The sequence below is a fragment of the Leuciscus leuciscus genome (assembly GCF_965113295.1).
Source record: "Leuciscus leuciscus genome assembly, chromosome: 17".
Lineage (NCBI taxonomy): Eukaryota > Metazoa > Chordata > Actinopteri > Cypriniformes > Leuciscidae > Leuciscus > Leuciscus leuciscus.
Genome location: NC_138741.1, coordinates 19,705,309 through 19,730,873, shown reverse-complemented (window position 1 = coordinate 19,730,873; position 25,565 = coordinate 19,705,309). Strand labels below are relative to the sequence as shown.

Genomic DNA, 25,565 nt, shown 5'->3' with positions numbered 1-25,565 from the left:
AATATTATTATTAATAAATAATTATGAATTCAATTTTATTTATTTTTTATATATGTTTTTGTTTTGTTCTGTGGACACCGTGAGCACTAGTTTGAAAACCCATGTTCTAGTTCAATAAAATAACAACAAAATAGCAGTGTGGCAAAATTATGGATTTTTCAGGATATAAGGTATAAATTTAAGATAATTTGTATTCTACTTAATGGTTAGCAGTCTCAGTTTTATGTTGATATGGACCACTTATCTTAACTTGATCACTTGATCTAAGAACCAGTTTCTCTATCATCTTTACCTGTTGCTTTGAAATTCCACAAGGATAAAGCCACCTGTACTTCTGTGTCATCATGATGTCATCATTTCCTTTTTTATTGGTTGGCTGGCCCTAAATCTGCTCTGTTCCCTCTGGCTTGGTTCCTATCACATGACCGTGGCTTCTCTCTCTCTCCCCGGCAGGCAGAGTGGAGCTTTATTGTAATGAGAGGATTCCGTTACAGAGGTGAGGATCATCCTCTCCTTCTGTGCTTCCCACAGGTCTGTACCTTTGATCTGTGACCTTTGACCTTTCAGGTTAAGCCATGCTCTGCTAATATGATTCTAATATGATAACAGTCTCCTTAACGAGGACTAAGGGTAAGTGGTGACTTCGGCCACTTGGTTGAGTGTGGACCTACCTGTGTTTGTGTGTGTGTGTGTGTGTGTGTGTGTGTGTGTGACTTTTGTACTGTGTGTATCTTCTTTTACCTCTCAAAGAACCACCAAGACCCTCAAACATTCTTTGAAGTAAGAAATACAAGCTCCTTTTTGCCTAAACAATCCTACTTTGAGGAGAAAAAGGATTGGATGGATAGTCTACGGTAGTGTGAATTCAACCCGTGTAGCATTTCTGTATAGTTCTTTTACCAGGCGGTTAGTCAGGCTGAATTAAAGAGCGAGAGAATGAGAGAGGAAAACAGGCCAAAAAAAAAACACATTTATTTATTAAGACCACACACACCGAAAACTGCACTTAACCAACCACAGATTATCAATTAAAGCAATCAGCATGTCTTTTACTTCAAACGGGTGCTTTCAAAGTCAAGCGCTAATGCCTCAAATTGCCATTTTCCCATTCTGTCAAATTAAATGTAGTGAAATGTTGGGTGGTTTTCCCTTTATAGCATATATCTAAAATGTCACATTTGTTAACCTGTAATGTTTGTTATGCTTTTAAAAGGCACTTAGTGACTCTCTCACTCAGTGAAACAGAACAAGTCGCAGTAAATGTGTTAAATGATTACGGAGACGTAGAAAGACGGTAGTATAACAAGGCTGTCGACTGCAGTTTTTTTTCCTCGTCGAAGACAAAACACATGCGCTTTTCTAAAAGGTGCTTTGAACTAATGCGAAACAAAAGCAGGCGCACACACACTGCTTGTGTACGTCTTGTGTAGCAGTGGCTTCTGCTGGTTAGCCAGAGAGCTTCTTTGCCCCTAGTGCAGTGCTAATTACTCAGTAATGTAACGACACTTCTTTTGAAGAGCTGTTTTCTCTAGCACCAAATCTCCTTAAAAGCCTCCCCAGGGCTCTGTGGGGCCACGGAGAACCACAGCCATGCTGGAAGAAGGGCTCAGGTTACTCTTTACACCCAGAATGATGCATCATCCGCGGGACGAAGAGGCACCAGAGTCTCCTTCCACTAACATGGAGCTCCAGGACACACATATACACTCTGATGATGCTGTTAGCTCAGAGACGACATGAAACATGAAACAGGAGACCCAACTAATGGTTACAAATATGTTCCCTGTGAGAAAAAGATCTCTAGTGGGCCTCCCTAGTACATACACACTTACACACACACACACGTCTGAATTGTTATCCAGACGTGGCGCATTATGCAGAGATCTCTCAAAAACCGAGTTGCTTGTTTACTAAAAACAACCTCAGTCAAGTGCTCTCCAGGGCATTTGCAACATAAACCTCATCTTTTTTTGCTAAAGTTAAACATTGCAATACTTAGCAGATACCTGTTCAGTTCTTTTTTAACAAAGTTGTCAGGCTACTTGAAATTTAATAAAAAAAGAGCATGTAAATACATAAATACTAGACTGCAGTCACCTCATCATTCAAGCTGCCTCTATAAAGCACAGGTGCATTTCACATTTACCTGACTCACCTCACACCTGAATGACCCCTGCCTCCTAGTGTCTATAAATCTCTCTAATCAGGGTTTTCCTTCCACCTACACTGATTACCTTACAGGTGAGAAACAATGAGTGTGTGGGTTTACTTAGGGGACAGATTTCTTCCCAAAGAACTATTCTCTGGGATTCCCAAATATATTCCCACATAATATTCTCTAAGATTTGACACCTTTTCCCCTCAATAAACTCCTGATTACTGAATAAGGCATTAATATGTGCTTTATAAGTACTAATAAACAGACAAAATGCTAGCAATATGCATGCTAAAAAGTGAAGTGAATATATAGGCTATATGGTACACTCAAACACACACACACACACGTATGTTACCTTCTAGGAAAGGCTCAATAATTCATTGTTCAAACAAATATTTACTTTTCTCTCTGTTGGTTTATATAAGTCACTCTAAAGTGAGTAAGTGAATGAGTGATCAACTTTTACTATCCTACGTGAATCTCAGTGAATGAGCATGTGGGTGAGAGAAAGAAAACAAGAAAGCGAGAAAAATCAACATAGAGCAGAGGGATGGCAGACGCATGGCTGCATGCAGTTGCTAGAGTTGTTTAAGCAAAGTGATTGTGTACCACTGATTGTGTGTGATAGTCTGTGTGTGTGTGTCTGTGCGCGTTATTGGCCTGTTCTGCTTAAAAGGGGTGAGTGGGCTCCAGTGAATGGACATGTTCATTTATACAAACCACAAAAGGGTCTTATGTTAACACCAGCCGCAATGACCTTCAGTTTCCCTCTTTCACAGCATTCAATTACGAGCACAGACCCACATTCACGCACAAAATTTGCATCTACCATAATTTTTTTTTTATGTTTTAGTAAACATTCATAAAAAATCAACAACATGCCATACTAACTAGTCTATTCTGCTTGTTCTATGTCAAAGTAACAGTCATCTATTTGGTTCTTGACAATTGGCTGACCAAATCATTTAAGACAGACAGCAGCAGCGCACATGATGGCCCGGTCTTCAACCCCGCTGCTCTGCAAACTTCATTTTCCAATTTACGGGAACACACAATGGCAGGAAACCTCCCCCTTCCAGCCTTCCTCTCGCTCCTAACCCTCTGAGAACCATGGGCAACTATTCCTGAAGAAGCAAGATGCCATGTTGAATTAAGACGTATCTGCATCAGAGACGTTCGGGCCCGCCTCATTACAACTAATTATGAACCAATTAGAAACATCATTTAACTAAACGAGCAAATAATGTTCAGGATATTGAGGGAGGCTGGCTGTGCCTCTGTGGACTGCAGCAAAGCCATTACTAAAATTGTACCTCTTAAATAGAATAATGACCCCCCCCCCCCCCCCCCTCCTCCTCCCTCCTTTTCCAGTATGAAAAAGGGGTCTGAAAGAAAGAGACAAAGAGTAAGACAGTACAGATGAGATAGAGGAGAGAAGAGAGAGGCTCACACAACTGTTGCAGTGACTGCATCAATGATATTTCATGCGAGAAAAGAAGCACTTTTGCTGCATTTATTTATTCAGTGGTTTGAATGCGTCTTTGATGTTTTACAACAATGCAACTGTTTTAGGGAGAAAATAAATATTGTTTTTTACCATAAACTGTAAAAAAAATAAGTATTTTATTATTTTCAAGTTGGTTAATTTTCCGTGTCTTAAACTCTGCGGCTACAACAAAAAAAAAAGTTTTAAAAAAATAAAATAATTCCTGCAACTTTTGTTACAGGAATTATGAGCAATTGTAGTGCACCTCTAAAAACGGCTAATTAAGCGCTTTCTGCACAATCAATGTGAACTAATGGATAAATGTGATCACCTTTCATCTCTGAGAGAAAAGTTCAGCCGACTAAGATACTTATATACCATGATTATTGATTTTGCTCAATATAATGGACTTTCTTTCTACTTCCCAATGAAAGAAGGCATCAGCCTCGCTGGATTGAAGACATTAGGGAAGCCGGGTAGTTTTCATCATAGCATGGGAAGAAATGATAACTTTTATTTTGTGATAAATATATATTTATATATCTATCTAAATCTATACATATACACAATATGTACTTGTATTGTACTTTGTTGTGAATGATGCTCATTCTAAAACACTGCATCAATGAAATGTTAAACTCTGTCATATAACTGAAAGTTATCTCAGAGTGCATCTGGAAATTACTAAGTGGCTTTATATTTAGTTATTGTCTGGGGGGGATCTAAACATAATTTCCCTTCGGCTCCTCCATTAAGATTTGATATAAGCCAGAATCAGTTCAGACTCAAGCTCCTAATTTGAACCATTAGTCTGGTGGTACAGCCGCTCATGTGGGGAACATAAGTGATACACAGGCCAATCAGAAACTTGGTTATGTTTTTCTTAAATTCGTTTAGAGAAAAGCAGCTTCTGCTAGATGCTGTTTGTAGTGAGTGACAATTATGGCAAATGTCCATCCAAACCCGCAGCACTGCTTCATTATTGAGCGGTTAGACGTTCAGCTGCTGTTTCAACAAAACACAGACATGCATGGGATGAAAACAGATCATCAGCTAATATATGGACACAGATATCAGTATTTTTTTTTAAAACACCTTTTATAGGTCTTTTGTCTAAGTTGGCACAGAGACATGAATGCATGGGAGCAATGTTGAAGGTTTTTTATTTTTATTTTTTTGATTTAGCACTGCTTTTAAATTAATAGACCAATGTCAGTTCTGATATTAGAGGAATGGAAAAACATTTCTCTCCATCTCTCTCTCTCTGTGTATTTCTATTGCTCTCTAGCTCTCTTTCTCTCTCCCCACTTTATATATAGTGCCCATTACCTTGCTCATAAATTACATCCCAAACTGAATTACTCCTGCTTTTCGCTGTGCCAGGCAAGTTTGATGAATCCTGAGGCACAACACATCATCTCAACAAATCTGCTCCACACTGTCTTCCACCTCTTCAAACCACTTCAAATCATTTTCATTGCTGTGCTATTAAAATTTGTAATTCACACCTGCCATTTCACCTACAGATGGGTGTGTGAAGCAGTAAATGGAAGTGTACGCGCTTTCACTCAGTGAGAAAACACTGAAAACCCACAGGATGAAATTTACACGGAAGCCACATGAGTTTATGCTTGCATGTATGTCATGAGCAGTCTGACCTCTGGTCTGAGCTGTCAATCAAACAGACAGCAACAACAGTATTACCAGCAAGCTAGGAACTTCTCTTTATCCTGCCTTTAGGGAAGTCACTGGTGTTTCAGTTTTTTAGTCATTTGCCATTTTAAGCTAAAAAAAAGAAAAAAAAAAGGAAAAAAACATTTTCATAATAAAAAAAAATATTCAATAGGCTAGCCTATATAACCAACGAAATAAAACCTATAAAGCACTATACAAATGTATTAATAAAAAAAATTGGTATTCTCTATCTGCCACCTATGAAGAATGAATGATGGTATTAATTGATATGTTAAAAATGTAGCCTATGTAGAATTTTATTTAAAATACATTAGTTAATATTTAACCTATTTGTGCGCAACATCACAGTTTTCTCCAGAGTCCTTCAAAAATTACGTTGTTTAATCTGCAATCGAGCCAAAATAACACATTTCGAGATGGAATTCAAACTGTTGTCATAATGTCGGAAAAAGTGGGCTTGTGTGTTGATAATGAACTTTCTCCGTGGCCGGAATAGAGAACATGGAATCAGTACAACACGACACCACTACACCCTTTGTAATTTGACAGCGGGTGAGTCTTATCAGATTGCACCGCGAGCACTGTCATTCTTGACTGCGGCTTCTCTGAGGCCCCGCTGCGCTTTTGACGTTCCGCTTGTCTCCGAGAATGTTTGAATGCGTGTTCGTGTGACAAGCAACATGTAATTATCCCTAATTGCGAAAGCATCAACTGGGGACACTTTACATGACCCAGTGTCACTGTAACAAAAATGTTTGTCTTGAGATGATAAGCACACGAAAAAGAGAGCCATGTCATATAGCCTAATATATATAGGCCTATATATTTATTTATATATAGGCTATATATATATAAATAAATATATAGGCCTATATATATAGGCTATATATATATATATATATATATATATATATATATATATATATATATATATATATATATACACACATACACACACACACACACACACACACTGAACCACTAAAGATGAATTTACTAAAATTCATGAAGGCCTTCTGCGATTCAAAATATTAGGAAAATGTGGTTGTTTAAAAGCAAAGGCATTAAATCAAAACGAGGCATTGCCGTTTTAAAGCTGGTAATTCATCGTGTATAGAGCTCTCTTTAAAATAAAAATGAAATACAATATAATTTAATAAATAAAACATTATTATTATCATCATCATAATTGTTGTTGTTATTAATGAGTGTTCTTTTCTAATCTCAGATGTTTTCATTTTAGAGACAGGAATCGAATGATTACACTTTTATTTCAATGTTTTCACTCCTCATAATGTGTAAAACGGGTTAATCGGGGGAGAAAAATGTAAATAAAAGTACAAAATAATCAGTATACACATGGTGTATTTTATAGGACATGTACAGAACCGTGTTGCTTTTGTGTTTTACACATAGACTCGTTTAATTGCTGCATATTAAGAAATATAATTTTTCACCAAATAAAGAGGTATAAATAGACATGAATTTCGTCAAACATAGTTAAATGTGTATTTGTACGTTTTAGTGTGTAATAGTGTAATAGTCATCCTTTAGCAGAATGTTCGTTGTGCGCAAAAGTTAATATTCAATCTTATTGTAAAGATTGTATAATGGTAAAGCTGGTAAATTACTTCCAGGGTAATAGAGTGGGGTTGGAAAAGCGATGGACCTCGGAACCGGCACCCGGAGCAACGAATTTTCTCTGAAAACGAGAGGCATCCCAACCAAAGTCTGCGCCGATGCGTGCGCCATGTTCGCAGCTTCCAGTTCCGCAGAGAGCTGCCGTTTCCATTTGTTCCGCCGGTTCTGAAACCACGTTTTCACTTGAGTCTCCGTTAACTGCAGGCTGGAGGCGAGACAGGCTCTCTCGGAGCTGCTCAAATAGCGTTTCATGTCGAATGTGGACTCGAGCTGATAAACCTGACTCCGAGAGAAAACGGTGCGCGTCTTCTTCTTGGCGGAACTGCTCTGTTTGTCCGGACCGTCACGGTGTCTCTCTTCAGAAACGGGAGACATTTGGCTACACGCTCGCTCCTGCTCCTCTTTGTAATCCGGTAGTATGGATGGTGTCAAATGCGGCCGGCGGTCGATCCCATCCTGCACAGGTAGAAGTCCCTTTGTGGCACCTGCAACAAATACAGCACAAAACTATCGTCTTATCAAATTGTGCTTGAAGAATAACAGCCATTGAGATAAAGCTTTCGTGCTTCAGTGGGAACAATATGCATGACTGATGTGTCCACAGTAGTGAATTCAATAAATAGCCTAGTAGTTGAAAACACGTTTATATTTAATGAGGTATAAAAAGTGCTTTGAATATTCGTCCATCATCAAATTCGCTCTGTTTTTCCCCCGTTAGGCTAAACATCGCCATTACTCGATACTTTACACAAGAGTTCATTAAATTTGAACTCTGACTGTTTGATCGACTGTTGAAAGGTTACAAGTGCCCTGTTAAATAAACAATACAATATGACTAGCACTGGTGCACGATATTAATTAAATCGTGTTACATTTAACGCTCAATTGACGAAACGCAGCGTTGCCTCTGAAAGCCGGCATAATCAATTAGCAGACTCGATTAAATTCGGTTAATTATTTGACCTTTCCCCTGTTCACCGAGGCGCGATAATATGTCGGATAAAAACACGACTGGAGTTTTATTCAGTGTTGACAATGGGGACAACATTAGAAGACAGTCACCATGGTGACAGCAAAAAGAGTGTTTTATACTTAATGTTTCTGAAGTGAGACGTTTTACAAAAGTAACTTTCTTACTAAACATCATGAAATTACAAATATATTTATATTGACCATGTGGTAACGAGTGTCTATAGCAATAAAATGACACTGGTGGTATCGTGACTTACCGAGGCAGAAGTTGAGAGGCTGGTGCGGGTTGCAGGGCTCTGGTACACCGGACTCAGAGCAGTAACAGTCGCCTGAATCCTCTCCGGCACTACAGTCGTCCTCTGATGACACGGACAACGTCCGCTTCCTCGGCTGGGATTTGGGACTGTCCTTTCCAGCTGACCGGACTCCCTCGTTGGAGGTGCCCAAAATGGACTGGATCGTGAAGCTTGAAATGGGGGCAGGCGAGCACTTGCTTCCGCTGTCCTCCGAATTATTCATTCTCGCCTCATAACAGTTCAAAAAAATTCAAAAAATGATCAAACGTCAACGCAGCAATACGTTCCGCTACACATAGAGAGTGTTTTTCTTCAAATCTAAAAATGGTTTGTTAGAGCTGGTGGGACGTTAAAAAAAAACTTGTTTTTCGTGGGCTCAAAAGTGTTCGAATGCATTCCTCTCCACTTCCACGCGCTCTGGTCTCAAGGCGGGTGGAACGTGCCCTCATTTGCATGTAGGTAAGACCGGCGCTGGCCAATCACGCGCTCAAAGCGCGCCCGGAAATTTCAAATTTTATAATATTTGAGTTCCTCAATGGAGCGCTCGATGGAGATTAACTTGCTGCAAAACATTAGGCTACACTGCAAAAAGAAAAAATGTCAGTAATTTTAAAGGGGAAAGGAATGTAAAATGAAACAGTTCAAACCAGTACAAACCTGTTATTTGGCCGTGAATAACCGTAAGGTAGGCAGGCCTATCTTTCCATACATGGTAAACAATATTATGTTTTATAGACAGCATTTTACTGTAAAATATTAAAAACAATATCAGTAAAAAGTGTGAATTACTTTTTAATTTACACATTTAGGCCTATATTCTATTTAGTAAGGCAATACATTTAGCCTAGGCTACTATAGATTTTGTTAACAAATGTTTTAAAAAGTAAAAAGCACCTTATAATTTATGGGAAAAGGGGCAAAACATCACATTTGTTTAGTTTTTATGCTTTTTATAAGTCGTGAACATTAGTCTGTTTAATTTGGCATTTTATCTTGTTTAGTTTAATAGTTTAAGCTTATTAGTTCATTAATAATTAATGTGCATTGCTTTATTTTAGTGTTGTTTGTGTTTTATTGACGACAATTGGGGAAGCCAAATTTGATTAACACAAAGTTATATGGCCTTCCATTGTTCCACCAAGAGTTATCAGTACATTTTGCAGTAACAAATATTTAATGTGAAGGGCTCAAATTATTAACATCATTGTTAACAATATATGCAAATTTTCTACTATAAATGTACCCAAAAATGCTTTACACTGTACATGTAACCGTTTAACTTGTATGGTCAACATTTGTCTTTTTCTTTTTCCTCCACAACTTAATAGCCGGACGTTTGCCTGCAGAATATAACTGTAACGAGAAATTACAACCAACATTTTAATAGCTTTCTGTGAACTACGTGATGGATAATTATTCACTGTCATGTACGTGCCTCTGGTTTCCCACTTTGATAAATTGTGATTATTATTGCTTCTAATTTCAGTAATTTTCTGCTCCCTTATATCGACATAATATGTTTCTATTTACAGGATAACGAGTTTAAATTGAAATATTTATTTATTGATGTTCAGATTTTGACTTGCATTGGAAGCCGATGACGCAGGCCTCTGAAATATAATAAAAAATGTAACAAATCCATACGGTTTTTTGTTTGGTTCAAAAGACGTTAAAGATTGTCACAACATTTGTCCGTGCAATTCAGAGATCCAGATCCAGAAGCACGTTTTAAACAGCTTTTACTGTAGACTGTGGTCATCACACAGACGAGCATGCTGCTGATCCACAGAGGTCCTCTTTGTTCATGAATGGAGTTCTAGGCATCTCAAGTACACGCCTAGAGTTCTCAAGTTCATGCGCACATCAATAACCAACAATAAACCAACCTCATAATCACAAGTCATCTGAATACATGGTTTTGTTCAAAATCATATATCTTATTAAACAGTCGTTTTAAATTCCACTAGTCCTGTGCTATAAATGGCAAATTGGTCAAATAATCCAACACACAGTCTAGGAACTAATAATGGATCCTATCTCATTTTTCTTGAAAATAATAAACTCATTCCACGTCCATTATCTCCGTTTAAGAATTAATTTGATCATTATGGTGGGCTAATCTACTGCCTCTGCGGGCCGGCTAGAGCGGACAGGACCCTGTTTAATTGATTGACTAATTGATTGGGGGGTGTGCGCTCGCCCCACCCCTGACTCGTGTCTCGAGGGCAGCTGTGGCTCTGCCACATTAGCTCTCGTTAGCGTTTTCTAAAGGCTGGCGACACTTAACAAATGCTCTGGCTTTGTCGTGGTGACAGCGCGCGGACACCTAATGGAGCTGAGGGAGCCAGGGTTGAGCGATCCCGACTACAAATTTCAAAGGTCGGGAATAGTGCCCTGCACACATGGTCTCCCGACCACGACCATGGGCCATTCCAGTAAAAAAAAATAAAAAAAAAAAAAAAAATCAAACCTGACCATTTTCTTTTAAATTAAAATATGAATGATTATTATTGTTATTATTATATTTGATACGCCTCTTTATATTTTTTGTGATTAATATATACTCAGCAAGAAATAGCCCAGCCTATATATTTCCAATGATCTGAAGTCTAATAACCTACAATCACGAACGTTTACAGTGAACCTGTGGCTACGAAAACATATCAGTGGGTGTTTGTTTGGTCTAGCAAGGCTCTGGAAGTACGAAACGTGCACTACTATACATGTAGCCTACGCGATGATGGAAACGATGTGGTTGAACTGTCACAATCTGCAACTCTGTTTGGAACGGTTGTTAAAGAGACCTATTGTGAGGGGCCATATGCCCACATATAGCCATTTAGTGCGTAAAATATGAGGGCCTAGTTCACAGCGGCCCAACGATTTATGGCGCATTCACATAAGGCGTGAAATCCGCAATGATCGTTAAAGAGCCGGTTTTATACGCTGCGCCTGTCAGGCGAGGCTGGATGCTTAAAGGCCGTTTAGACATATTAAACAAAAACAATACACCAGAAATGTAGGCCCCATCACAGTATTATATTCTACGTGTTTGTTGAGAAGGGAGAGGTAGGCTATTATAAAAATAAAAAAATGTAAAAAAAAAAATGTTAACAAGAATTTTTTTTAAGATGTGCATAATGCCTTATTGTAAAAATCCGAAAAGTTGTGTTTCTACTATCAAACTGAAAACAGTGCTATATGTTTCCCAAAAACCTAGACAGGTTTACCGTGATGAACACCCAGCGATTATGGGACAATCTGTCACACGTTCACAAAGCTAAAGATCTTTCAAATCCGGCAGAACAGGCATTTTTTTGCACGTGCTGACAGCATGCGGCAGACAGTAATGACCGAACATACACATCGAGCTCTGGCAAAAAATGCTTCCCGCTAGAAAGACGGATGAAGTCATGGGCGCCTTTGATCTGCAAATCAAGCTTCGATAAATATTAAACAATGGGCCCTTACACGTGTGTATTATGATATATGGCATGTCCAACTTTAAGATAAGGAAATTACCAGAGAAAATGATATCAATAAATTTTCTAAGTATAAACGCTGATTATGTTTCGATTTTCATTCAAGATTCTGAGGCTGGTCTTTTATTTTTTCTCAAATGGTTTTGCAGAGAGAGAGAGAGAGAGAGAGAGAGAGAGAGAGAGAGAGAGAGAGAGAGAGAGAGAGAGAGCAGGCGGGAATCTCAAGCCCTGGAGGTGTACAATTTATGTAATCTACGGCTGGGAAATGAATTGGGTAATTTATTGGAAAACAGAAAGTCAAGAAGATTGGATCAGTATAGTTCAACCAAGGGCTTCTATTCATCAAGATCCAATTAACAACCTAACCATTGAGTCTTAATGGGTTTCCAATCTACTGCTCTGATATACTCATCAATCCCTGAGGGAGAAATTAAGCGAATCGACCGCCCCTCGGCGTTGTGGTGTCATTCCTCTCCGCAACTATATGTCAAATTAAAAACACAATTAAAATTTAAACTGTTTCAATCAGAGGCTGCCCCGCAACCTATGTTTCACTTAATAGAACTTTGATGAAAATCTGATGCTCGCTTTCAATCACAAAAGCAAATAGGAAAGGTGGGGCGAAAAAAAGAAGAAGATATCCTTTTGCCTGAATAACTCCAAAACATTTCGAGAAAGTAGCCTAATAAGCAAATACAGGCCCGCTTCCTCTCAAGCGTTATACACGGGATTGAGTTCACGTTCTCGTCGTCTATTGTGGGTAAATGTGCTTTGCAGAGCGCTGAAAAACATTTTCCCCATACACAGCGAAAGATAATTTAATAGGGCAGATGATAGTCCATTTTGTCAGTCTCATATGACGCAGTGAGCTACTATCCCTTTCGCTCGAAAATGTGAGGTCGGCTAACTGAACGCATTGTGTTTTATCGAAATTGTTAAAAATCACCTTTCAGTTTGAATAGCCCGAGCTTCGATAAGCTAACAAACCCCGCCAAATTCACAAAGAAAAACACTGTTGTGCAAATAGGAATAATCACATAGACAGAAAGAGATGACATACGAGCACAAATTGGGAGGGGGTTGTTTAAATACCGGTTATGCATTTGTCCAAACTCTTCCATGTTATTCTAACTTCTTCTATGTTAATGCGCATAGAACATTTTATTTGTTTATCCCCACCTCCCTTCTTTGCATAAAGACATGGTCAAATGGAAATTATCGAGTGATAGCTATATATAATTTTTTAGTTTATGACAGTGGATCAAGGTCATTGGGGGGGAGGGGGTGGGGGGGACTGTTAACAATGCCCTTGATTTAAAACAATATTTTACAGACGTTATCCGATCAATACTCTACAGGCAATAATGCCTCTGCGATCTATTAATTCACCGTAATGGGCTCGTGCTGAGCTTGCATTATATTATACGTCAATATAGGAGTTATGATTATTAGGCGACGGTATTTGAATGTGCTCTTGGCTGAGTGCTCAGACCCAACGCAGAGAGTTAATTTCGACTTTATAGAGGAAGAGTGCAATAGGAAGACCAATGCTTGTCGATGAGCATGACTGACCCATATTAAAGTTCTCTCTATGGTCCCTGTTTATTCCATTTTTTAAGCCTTTAGTTTTGGTAACAGTAAACTCTACTCTAAATTTTATTTACATATAGCCTATCTGAAAATAATTATAAGCCCTGAATCTGAAGCCATTAATCTGAAGGTTTAAGGTATCAAAGTAATTTTAGACGGACCGTTCTAAAGGGGAGTTTTTATTATTATTATGATTAGGCTAATAATAATAATAATAATTGTATTATTATAATATACATATAATTATAACTATTATTAGTATTATGTTGTCTAACCTATTCCACTGACATCAATAATAAATGAACAGGTTGAGGTTGGTATAAATGGGTTGCATGCATGCATTTTACAGCACTAGCAATAAATTCATTACTTTTTTTTTCATGCATTGGAGTTCAGTTTTTACTCTTATCTCTCTCTCTCTCTCTGTCACACACACACACACACACACACACACACACACACACACACACACACACACACACACACACACACACACACACACACACACACACACACACACACACACACACACACACACACACACACACACACAAAGAGCGGGGAAACTTCAATTCCGCCAGCTCTCACCGATAATTATACGGTCTTATTGACAACGCGATTTTGCAAAACACAGCTTGTAGAGTCCGCCAGATTTAAAGGTGCACCTGCTTGTAATTGAGATGGTAATGGGTATTTCAGCTTGTTGAGGCATAAGTGAAACAATTCCGGTTTTGCTGCAAGCTTGGTTTAGCTCGTGGTATTTTATATTCCATAAAATATGCTGTAACTCAAACAATAATAGAGATGATTTTTTTTTTTACATTATTTTCTTTAATGTTTAGCAAGGCGCACTGACAAAATACAATATTAATTCATAAATAAACCAATTATCCCACGTATTGATTTAATTAATAAATTATTTACATATTCATTTATTTACATCCCTTTTAAGAATATTTCGTTGTTTTGAAATGTATAGAACTACTTCCATATAATTTTGAGACAGTGCTTCCCTCATACTGTAACTAGTTATGGGGTTGTGCAATCTCATGTCAGTTTTAACTCCCATGCTGATTTCTTAACTCATATGGCCTATATTATTTAGGCCTACTGAAATTCATGTTTTTATTTGTACTCGCTAGTGTATTAGCGAGCATGCCCATATAAACATTACTAAATTGTGAAACAATTTTTCGCTTCAACACAGCAGTCGTGCCACAACGTCAATCAAGACATGTAGACTTTAATAGTCTCCGTTTATTTCACAACAGAATACAATGTAAAAAAACTTAGCTATTACTGTACAAATGACACCTTTCCTCATTTTGGTTCGTTATATCTGTACATGTACATATACATCTGTAAATAATATAGATAAAAGTAAAAGTTTTTATTATTAGTGTTTGCGTGTCTTCAGTTTAACTGTAATTTCTGTCCGATATAGCCTATGATTGTCCATTGAACGCGGGACCAGGGACACAAAATCGTTTTCAGCAGTTATCTTCTCAACCTAACAACTGTTTGGTTAAGAAAATGTGTCTAAAATACGAGTTTCAAAAACAACATGTTGCCTAAATATATGGATCATACAGTAGTTTTGCACATCCGTGTTCAGTGTGATTTTTCCCGGTAAAAAAAAAAAAAAAAAAAACTTAACCAGGTGTATTAACTCTTTTCTTTGACGTGTCAACAAGTTGACTTGTGATATTTATAGATAATAATAAAATGACAGTAAATTAACGAATCATTGTAATTCACCACCAACCAGCACCAACATCAGAACATTCGCCTTATTTATGTGAAGTTGTATGGGTATATTTGTGAGTTGTAAAAAAAAATATGTAGGGCTCAAATGCATGATAGTGCGTCTTTGTACATTTTCTTTTCTTTCGTTTTAAATTATTTTCTAAACAAAAATAGCTTTGTCTCTTGGTTTCATTTCCGTCTTTTCTCTTTTCCCCTCTTTTCGAGTCTCTGTAAAATTGTTTTAGTTACATAAGTTACATAAAAAAGGCATCTGTCGTCCTCTCAAACCGGTCTGAGGAGGGGCACGGAGGTGACGATGGGATGAGAGTAGTAAACCGGATGAGGGAAAGTGAGCAGCGGCTGGCTCACGGGCACGTTGCCCGCTGTGCTGGAGCTCTCAGAGGACGAGTTCTCGTGATAAAGGATGGGTACTCTGACAATCCTTTGCGCTGCTGCGTGGCTCAAGTTGGCGGCCTCCAGCTCTGCGGCCAGCTGACGTTTCCATTTGTTTCTGCGGTTCTGAAACCAGATTTTGACTTGGGTCTCTGTGAGGTGAAGGGAGGCAGCAAGGCCGGCGCGCTCCGAGCTGCTGAGGTAACGTTTCATGTCGAAGGTGGACTCCAGCTGGAACACCTGACTCCGAGAAAACACCGTGCGAGTTTTCTTTTTCCGACAAGGCTTCTTGTCCGCGCCGTCGTCGTTCTTCTTCCAGTCGTCCACGCCGCCTTCTTTTTTACCATCTTCGATGTCGCTCTCCTCGAGGACAATCTCGTCTCCACTTTTGTTGTCGTCTTCATCGTCCTTTGCGTCCGGGTCTGATTTGAGCACGAGCTCAGGTGAGTCTCGGTCGGTGCCTGTGATCGGTGACGAGTCTCTCACTTTCTGTGCTGCTACAGTAAGAGAGCTCAAATTAGCATTCGTTTTCTTTCAGAAATGTATTAATATCAAGTTTCACAGGTCGCGTCACTTAGCCACATGACAGGTGCAAACAGTGTGATTCGTACTGTCTTAAAAAATCTCAGTGTTTTTAAACGTAAACATTGCATTTTACAATAAAACTCAGTCACTTTCTTATTTAAAGAATGAAAACACATTTTATGATAATGAAAATAATGAAAACACAGCTTATGATAATTGCTACATGTAGCCTATATTTATATGATTTGGGCTATATCTGTCAGGAAACATTTCCCAAACTATGTTCTGAGCTGACTTGCTTCTCATTAACATTACGTGTGCACCATTTGCTAGCAGAATCACGCTATTATTTCTGACGAATAACAAATCAATCCACACTACACAACAATCAGTTATGAGTTATCAAAACGTACCTTCTGTTCTGTGAAGATGCGCAGATGCACTGAGTGTGTACGGGTACCACCATGCCGAGGCACGCTCAAGGTAAGCCGGTAACGCAAAGCGCTGGGTCGGCAACTCAAAGCGAGGAAAGTTAAATTCCCCAACCTGAGAGAGCGAGAAGCTGGCATCAAGTCCTGCTTTAGTTGAAGCCAAAATAGGCTTAGGCTTTGACGGCTTGCTGTCAGAATTTAGAAGATTTTTTATGAAAAACGGAGAGTCTTTTGCCGAAGCACATGTATCCTGGGTTGTTTCGGGCATGTTGGCTGGAAATTCGGGGTTATAATATATTTTGAAAATTGTTTAAAAAAAAATCTAAAACAAAAAAATCTTTCAACAGTTTGAAGGTCCTTGGTAAACTCTTCCAGTGTTGGGAACTTAAACGCGGTTGTTTACGGTCAGCACTGACGTTAAAATGAAAGACAATAACGCGGGGCGAGATAAACAATATTAATCTTGCTGATCATCTTCCGAGAGTTCCTTGGTGAAAATGATGCTCACCGCGTCCGTCTGGCGCCAGATGCTAATGATGAAATAAAAATGTCACCCGAGTTAAATGCAGAAAGTATACGGCGATTGGGCACGTACAATAGCAAATGGGATGAAGGGAGAGATGGGAAGTGGAGAGTCGGGAGAGAGGAGGGGCCTCCCAGACTCTTCGCGTTGGCTGCTGGGCTGAGAGTTCTCTCCTGTTATTGGTCTTATATAGTCCAATTAGGTGGCAAATGAGGACGGACCATTAACACAAAGGAACAAGGATTTAGCTCAAGCGGTGCGCCGATGAAGGCAATAGCGAAAAAGGTGGTTTAGGCCACATTGCAAAGTTAAAGTTGACTTTTTGAACAATGCATATCAATAAAATGTTTCATACAGACTTTCTACATTTATATGGCCATATGACAAAGGTGTAAACTGTAGTTAGGGTCAGAGAGATACTAATAGATATGAGGGAAAAGTGTTGAAAGCAAAACTAGATTTTTTTTTTCTTTTTTTTTTCTTCTCACATATATGCCTAAATCTACTCTAATCTGTAGTTGCTGCTTTGAGAACATTTATTGGCTGGTAGCTCTAAAATGTTACATCATTTTAATATAATATTGTATTATACAACCCTGTTGGTTATATAATATGTAAACAATATGGAAAGCTATTTCTTTTTATCATCATTATTATTATTATTATTATTACTACTACAGGTGAAGCACATTGCGAGTGTAGTTTCAATATAAATCCCTTACAGATTTTTAAACGAATAGCTATTGCTAAAATCAGGCGTATTTTAAATTTAGCCTACCTTTGCACGCTCTTTTAAGTTTCCAAATAGATAATAGATTAGTTGAAATCACTCTCTCTTTAAAGTCTTTTAACATTACTATTTTAAACTCAAATAGCCTATTTTCACAAGTGTTTATTGCAACTAATTAGTAAACTAAATAGTTATATTTGTAACAAACTAATTGTCATCGGAGCAGAGTTCTAAGTATGAATGAACTTTACTGCATTCGTCTTAGAATCAAGAATTACTTCACAGTTTAACACCACAAAATAAACCACAAAAATCTTATAGATAGGTCATGAGGTCATACTTTTAATGCCACTAAATGCTGAGTTTGGTCGGGAACAGCACACTATCACTGTCACACACACAAAATAAAAAATAAAATAAATACTACTACTACTACTAATAATAAAAATAAAAAGTAAATAAATAAGTAAAATGAACCAGTGAACATATGTGCATGGCCTATCATCAGGTTGCCAGCTTTGTCCATCTTTAATCACATCCGTTCGTGTTAGTGTCTTCTTTCGACAAAGATAATAATAATTTTGTTTCTATAATTATTAACAAGACTGAATTGGACGGCATAAGTCACTGATTGAACGAGATGAGAGCGTCCTCTACAGGTTATAAAGAATTACTGCACGCTTGCAAAACAGCAAACCAATAAAACCAATAAAAGCCAAGCTTGTTGCTGTAAAAAAAAAAAAAAAAAAAAAAAGTTATAGCTAGATCGACAGAGCAATTTAGTTCTGGACATAAGTGATGTTATGATTACAATAGCATTATTATTACCATTATCAAAATTAATAGTAGGCCTATTAATAGCATATTTAAAGAGTAAAAGCAGGGGAATTACAACTTATTCAGAACCGCTGGCGCATTTGATTATGATAGGTTATTGATTGCTGTTCAAATTAAGCTGCATGTACGTGGTCCACATTTGTGCTTGTTTCACTGCTTTTGGTGACAAAACAGAAAATGGTTTTCTAAATGTTAAATTTGATGTAAATAGGATTAGTCTTAGTGTGTCGAAAAAAAAAAAATTTATATTATGGGATTGTGAAAACATTTTCCAAAGACAGTGAGTCGGAATAATTTGTATAATTATTATTAGACCGAATAACTGTAAGAAATTAAAGTGTTGAGCCCTACGCCACTACAAGTAAAATATACAATGCAACAGTTAAAACATATTTTGACCATGTATGTGTAGCCTACTTTTATTGCATTATTATCGTCAAAATATATAGGTTAGGTTCAAATAAGTCGTTCCCTGATGTTACTCGGGCAACTCCCTTCTTCAAAATAAATTTTTCGGCTATCAGTTTTAAACACAAGGCTTATTTCTAATACCTTAGATGAATAGGCTATAATAGTCTACAGATGTTTTATATACAAAACTATAATGAGATGTAAGCTCATAGGCCTAATTCATTAATTCAGTGTAACAGCGCACACATGGCTCACACTGAGTTTTATCCACGAATGATGGACGCTACACACAACTATTAGAATCAGTGTTCGGTGCGTGCCTTTATTGGGGCTTGTGCCATGTAGGCTATGTGTAGATATTTCATATTAGTCTTCATCTCGGCTCTTTGTATCTCTCTGCCTGGTGGGAAGATATAATGTTCCCTGACTTTTAGATTATTTATTTCAGAGCGTGGAGTTATTGATTATTTCACCGGGAAAATGACGAATGGCGGGACGGAATGACACGGTCAGCAGGTTCTATTAAAGAAATGATAGTATTGCTCATGGTTTGTTAAAAGGTCCAGTTTAGATACTTTATAGGTTTACATCCATCATCGTCTAACGACCCCGGGAGATGAGAAAAGCGCGCCGCGCTGTGACAATGACCAGACGCCGCTAACTTCGCGCTGTAATTGCCCACGTATTATATATAGATTTTTGTTTTGATATCTTGTGAGTTTCTCTCGTCTGGTCGAAATTGTGATAAAAGACATGAGTATAATATCGAAAAGCACCACACAGTGAAAAATGGTCGCTATGATATCACTAAAAAACTATTAAAAGAACAATCACGGGAATTATGATTATTTTTTAAAGGTACATTTTGTTAATTGTGTGTACATTTAGGGAATATATATATATATATATATATATATATATATATATATATATATATATATATATATATATATATATATATATATATATATTAGATTTATTACAGATTGAAAAATTATTTCAATCCATTAAGATCTGTTGATCCATATGACCATTATAAGATACTTCAATAATGCCAGACTAATAAAGTGTACGCCTTGAATGCACTACAAGTTGCTTTTAATACAAATTTATGCCAAATGCACAAGTATAAATAGACTAAGCTAAAAATGTTTTCTAAGCACCATGATTAGCACACACAGTTGAAACCTTCACTTTAAAATATCCTGATCTGTTTAACCGACTTGTACAAAATGACCACTGCATGCTCTTTCTCAGTGCATTAATGTCCGGCACTATTGAAACGAGGCATTAAAAGCTTGAAGGTCAGGCGGCTCGTCCCACTGTAATACACACAATGGATTTAAACATGGCATTTAAGTTGTAAAGGACTGACTGTGGCCTGGCCCTGACCTGGCCCACCTTAATTGGGATGGTGAAGCTATTGATTGGCCGAGAGATAGTTAGAGGCTCTGAGTTACAGCGTGATTAGCCAAGTATCAGTGAGCTGCTTTTATATGCTTATGTGGGGCGCGGAGAAAAGAGCAGAATTCAATGTCACTTTGAGGGTGAGAAGAGGCTCTCGCCAAGTGGGTTACAGGTCAGTCCATGTCCGAACACTGGATTAACAATAGGCCATCAGGACCAAGGTTCTCCATCTTCGCACATAATACACTATCTGCAGAAGTTGTTGTGGAAAATGGAAAGAATTGAGTATAAATCTAATTCTAAAAACCCCAAAAGAAGAAACAGTGCTTTATAATTAGCCCGTTGTCCTGGGCAGAGTCATGTAAAAGGGGTTGTTCAGCTAAAAATGCGAATGTCATAATTTACTCACGCTCATTTCACTCCAAATCTGTTTGACTTTCTTTCTTCTGCGGAACACAAAGGAAAATATTTAGAAAAATGACCCAGTTTCTATTTTTTCTTTTTTTCGTCCATACAATGAAAGCTGTTTTGGTCCCGTCGGACTTTCATTGTATGGACAAAACAATTAAAACGTTCTTCAATTAAATTAGCCTTTAAAAAAATGATAAAGAATTGAGAAGGCATGCATGAATAAAGTAACTTAAATACTTGTAGGGTTAAATATGCTCAATGATGATATATTGTCTATGTAATCATGCTCATTGTGTTTAAGTTATGAGAATCAAGAATGTTTTGTCTGATGTACCACCTTGGGAAGCGTAAACGTTGCTTACAGGTACAGAGATGTTCAACAGGTTCCCTGACCCTCAGTGTCCGACATTGATGCAATGATCTGTGTCTTCCTTGTGCCAACCAAGAACTAAAAGACCCCATTCATTCTTTCTGACATGGCTGAATCTGTGGAATGGCTTTGCAGCACCTGTCCAGGTACACACACACACACACACACACACACACACACACACACACACACACACACACAGGTGATGGCTTCCGTAGAATATAGCCAGGTGTGAGCGTTCTTGGGCCAAGCGTTCTGACCGTGTGTCATTACAGCGCTGTAATCGGGTTGAGGCAGCAGTGGCTTCTCATCAGTGTCTGAAGGGAGATAGAGATATGGAGGCTGTTACAAATGGCCCAAATGCTCAGGCTCTGAGGAAGCCCATCAATAAAGCAATTTCTGGTGTCATAACAGCAGCGCTTTTGCTAAAGCTAACCTTTCAAAAAAACTTTTCCCTCTGCAAAGCACTGCAGCCCCGCCATTAGAGTCCTGCCTTGTGAATTTAATGGATTCCGTACAAATAATATTCCACCATAATGGAAAAGGTTGAGGTGGCTGAAGACGGATGAAGTCATAAACACCTATAATTGAGAATCAAAAACCGATAAATTTTAAACTGCTATCCATTTTCCTCTTTTTTTTTTACTCCAGATGATGATCTATGTCATTCTGGCTGCAGGAAAATGGAGGAGATTATGGGTGGAAATTATAACAATAAATTTTCTAAACATACACCTTGATTATGCTTCGATTTTTTGGGAAGGAGAGCAGAGAGAGGGAGAGAGGGAGAGAGGGAGAGAGAGAGAGAGAGAGAGAGAGAGAGAGAGAGAGAGAGAGAGAGAGAGAGAGAGAGAGAGAGAGAAGGTTGGCCTGGTTGGCTGAAAGCTTGCTGGCTAAATGGCGCCATAAAATAGCTTCTGTGTGCTGTTTCGCCCGGAGAGGCCAGGCATGCCTGGAGGTGTCATTTTCTTCCCCTAAATGGGGGGAAATGAATTGTGTAATTTATTGCAAACTGAAGCACAGTGAGATTAGATCAGCATATCCCATCAAAGGCTCAACAATCAATCTGCTCTGCTTTAACAGCTTGAGACGCATAAACCAGGGCACCTAATGGCTTTCCAATCTAACAGATTGATAGACTTATCTGCTCCCAGGGGATGTATTAAGAAAATCGGCTACTTTCACACTCTTCCCCACCACTTCTGACAGAACCCACTTTTTCTCTCCCTTTCTTTCCCCACTCACAGCCTCGATTGTAGATATAGAGATATAAATACATTTCTATGAGATGTGGTTCAAAAGGAGGGGGGACGGAGAGGAGAAAAAGACAGAATGGAGAGAGAGCCTGTTATTTGTTATTTAGATGAGCGTGGGGTATGAGGGGAGGAGGGAAGCTCTTTAATGAGCTGATTATTGCTCGTTGTTTGGAGCCGAGATGGTGAGCAGTCACTCAGGGCCACTTATGAACACGTATAAATGTGGCCATAGCAACCGACTTTTCCTGACTAAAGGAAACAGAGACACGAGCTGTAATGGGGTGGATTAATCAAACAAACTGAGTACAGTAATTAATACAGGTCATTAATAGAAGCTTTAATTTCATTGTCATGTCCTCAGATATAAGCTTAAATACTTCAACATTATTCATTTTATAATTTGTATCATTAGCTATTAAATATGCATTTTAATTAAAATGAGCACAAATGCAAATAGCAGCTGTCATGATCAGGAAAAGGATCTTATGGTACCTGTCAAAAGTTTGGAAACATTATTATTTTTTTAATGTTTTTGAAAGAAGTCTCTTAAATACAGTAAACAGTAATATTATTACAATTTAAAATAATTGTAATACATTTAAAAATGTAATTTATTCCTGTGATGGCAAAGCTGAATTTTCAGCATCATTACTCCAGTTTTCAGTGTCACATGATCCTTCAGAAATCAGTATAATATTTGGTGCTCAAGAAACCTTTATTATTATTATTAATGTTGAAAACTTTTTGGTGCTTAACATTTTTGTGGAAACAAGGATACCAACATTCAGACAATTGTGGACAGATAAAAAAAAGAGAGAGAAATTATATTCAATATATGATTATATTATAAATAATATTTCCCAATATATGTATTTTTTTAATAATTGCATGTATTCATGTAAATCTATTAAATATTATATATTTTAATGAATTTTATATTAATTTATATATTTTTATTATTATTTGTATATTAATTTATAATTTATATTAATTTATAATTATAATAATTTTATATTTATATACATACATACATACATCTCTGTGTGTGTGTGTGTGTGTCTGTGTATAATATTAATTTATTTACAATTCTTCATTTAAATCTATACATTTATTTAAAATTTTAAATTTGTATACCAGTATGGGTTTCCATTTTTATTATTTTTATATTAATTTATAATTTATATTAATTTATAATTATAATAATTGTATATTTATATACATACATACATATGTGTGTGTGTGTGTGTCTGTGTATAATATTAATTTATTTACTATTCTTCATTTAAATCTATACATTTATTTTCATTTTAAAATAAATGTATACCAGTACGGGCTCCCAGTGCAGGTGTAGGATGACTCCTATTTGTCAGCCAGCCTGTCAAGATAAAATCTAAACCTCAAACACTGAGAGTGAATGAGATGCTATCAGCATGGACACAGAGAATAAAGATCTCCTACCTCCCTACATAATTAAGCAGCTACTGCCACCGCTCAAAGAGAGCAATGAGAGGGGGCTGTCTTAAAGCAGAGAAAGAGCGAAATAAAAGACAGAGATAGACTTCTATGAAAAAGTACTCATGACTGACATTCACAGGGATCTTATTCTAAAAATTAAACTGGCTAAATAAAGCCTACCACACTTGTACTCCTTAATAGGAAAATCGAATAGAGAATAGATAATCCAGGAGAGAATAGAATTCATCTTGAATGAAAGATTAAAAGCCCTTGTTAGTGTCACCACACAAATCCATTTGAGATAAGACTCTTTTTATTCGCCTCACACCATCCGTTCTTCATGACGGCCATATTGGATCTCACATCTGATTTGTACCAGAGTCCTGGGGGCAGAAGGGGCATTTTCTCCCCATAAATATCAGTCTAGCCCCACATGCACCACAAATCAATGGCAAACAAATTTAGATGCTGTTCTCTCCCCCTACTACACTACACCTATCACACACACACACACACACACACACACACTGAAGAATGTGTTAACATTTTTATGAAAGACATGACATATAGGTTATGCAAAGTATGCAAGCTTAAAATTAGCAAATACTGAGCACAGTGAGTGATTCTGATGCTACAGCTGTAGGTGTATTAATCAGACACAGGCACTTATTTTAATTATCTTAAATTAGAATGGTAATAAATGACGATGATAGCCCTGATGGAGGTGGCGATATAACAATGACTCGCTGGATGATGATGATGACAATGAGCATAGATGACTATGACGATAATGAATCTTTGTAATTGTGTATTTTCTTACAGTAAATTAAGTATTTCTGAAGCAAAAACAATATAGAAAGCAACATAATAAAACAATACAGTGAATCCAGGCCATATTTTCTGATATTTATCTGTTTGTATGTCAATTTCAAGCTGTCGGTGTCTCCAAATGAAAGTGTACTATACGAGGCACGATCTGTTGCAGTCAAAATGAAGCATTGATTATTTGTAAAAACATAAGTGCAAATCAAATCAGTGCTCCTAGGAAGAGATGTATGGCCACACACCTGCACACACATGAGAAGTGAGCCAATTATCGACCAATTGATTTTATGCACAGCACATATTTCCCCCTGCTTTAATTCTTTTTGTTCAATGTTAAGATCCTTTTTTCTTTTCTATTTTCAACAGTGACTGTATCCTATGCTGCCATAAAGCCCTTATTCCCTGGTTACAAATGAAACCTTTCCCTCGACCTCTTATATATTTTGTTCTCTATTTCGCTTTAATAGCACTAAAATTGGTTACATATTCTTTTACAGTCCCAAGATGCCATTGCGCCCATGTTGTCATTCGATTATTTATAGAAAACTATTACATACATTAGCGGCTTACTTCCCCCATGCGGCCTACAACATTTTTATTTTTTTTTTGAAAACCACAAAGACGATTCTTTAAAAGTCTACAGGCCTGCTATTGTAGTCTTTACCCGACCAAAGATCAAGGTGAATAAAAGTGCATGTGTGTCTGATAGCAGAAAGATGTAAAAAAGAAGCAGAGTTGTGAAAGTGTAAGAAGTGATAGGATCTAGAAAGAAACCCATGCAAACCCATGCAAAGAAAAGAAAAGAAACCTCACAAGATACCAGAATAAAAAGAATAAGAGTAAAAGGGAGAAACAGAGAAAGATAGAGAAACAGAAAGAGTGAAAAAGATTGACGCTTATAAATTGGCAAAAAATCTGTAAAAAA

At 37.5% G+C, this 25,565-nt stretch overlaps 2 protein-coding genes across 3 annotated transcripts; both read right to left on the bottom strand.

Moving 5' to 3' along the window:
* Positions 1-6,354: 6,354 nt before the first annotated feature.
* On the bottom strand, positions 6,355-8,792 carry hmx2 (H6 family homeobox 2). The gene is made up of 2 exons (XM_082142661.1): positions 8,210-8,792; positions 6,355-7,465 (listed from the first exon to the last, which is right to left on the bottom strand). The coding sequence occupies exons 1-2, from the start codon at positions 8,469-8,471 to the stop codon at positions 6,918-6,920; spliced, it is 810 nt and encodes a 269-aa protein (XP_081998787.1). The 5' UTR covers positions 8,472-8,792; the 3' UTR covers positions 6,355-6,917.
* A 5,754-nt stretch (positions 8,793-14,546) lies between these two features.
* hmx3a (H6 family homeobox 3a) lies at positions 14,547-17,091 on the bottom strand. Of its 2 annotated transcripts, none has more exons than XM_082142801.1 (2): positions 16,398-17,091; positions 14,547-15,953 (listed from the first exon to the last, which is right to left on the bottom strand). In XM_082142801.1, exons 1-2 carry the CDS (start codon positions 16,681-16,683, stop codon positions 15,349-15,351), a joined length of 891 nt encoding a protein of 296 aa, XP_081998927.1. In that variant the 5' UTR covers positions 16,684-17,091; the 3' UTR covers positions 14,547-15,348. The 2 variants fall into 2 exon arrangements, with proteins under 2 accessions (XP_081998927.1, XP_081998926.1); XM_082142800.1 differs by having other exon boundaries at positions 14,547-15,956; positions 16,398-17,087.
* Between the last annotated feature and the right edge of the window lie 8,474 nt (positions 17,092-25,565).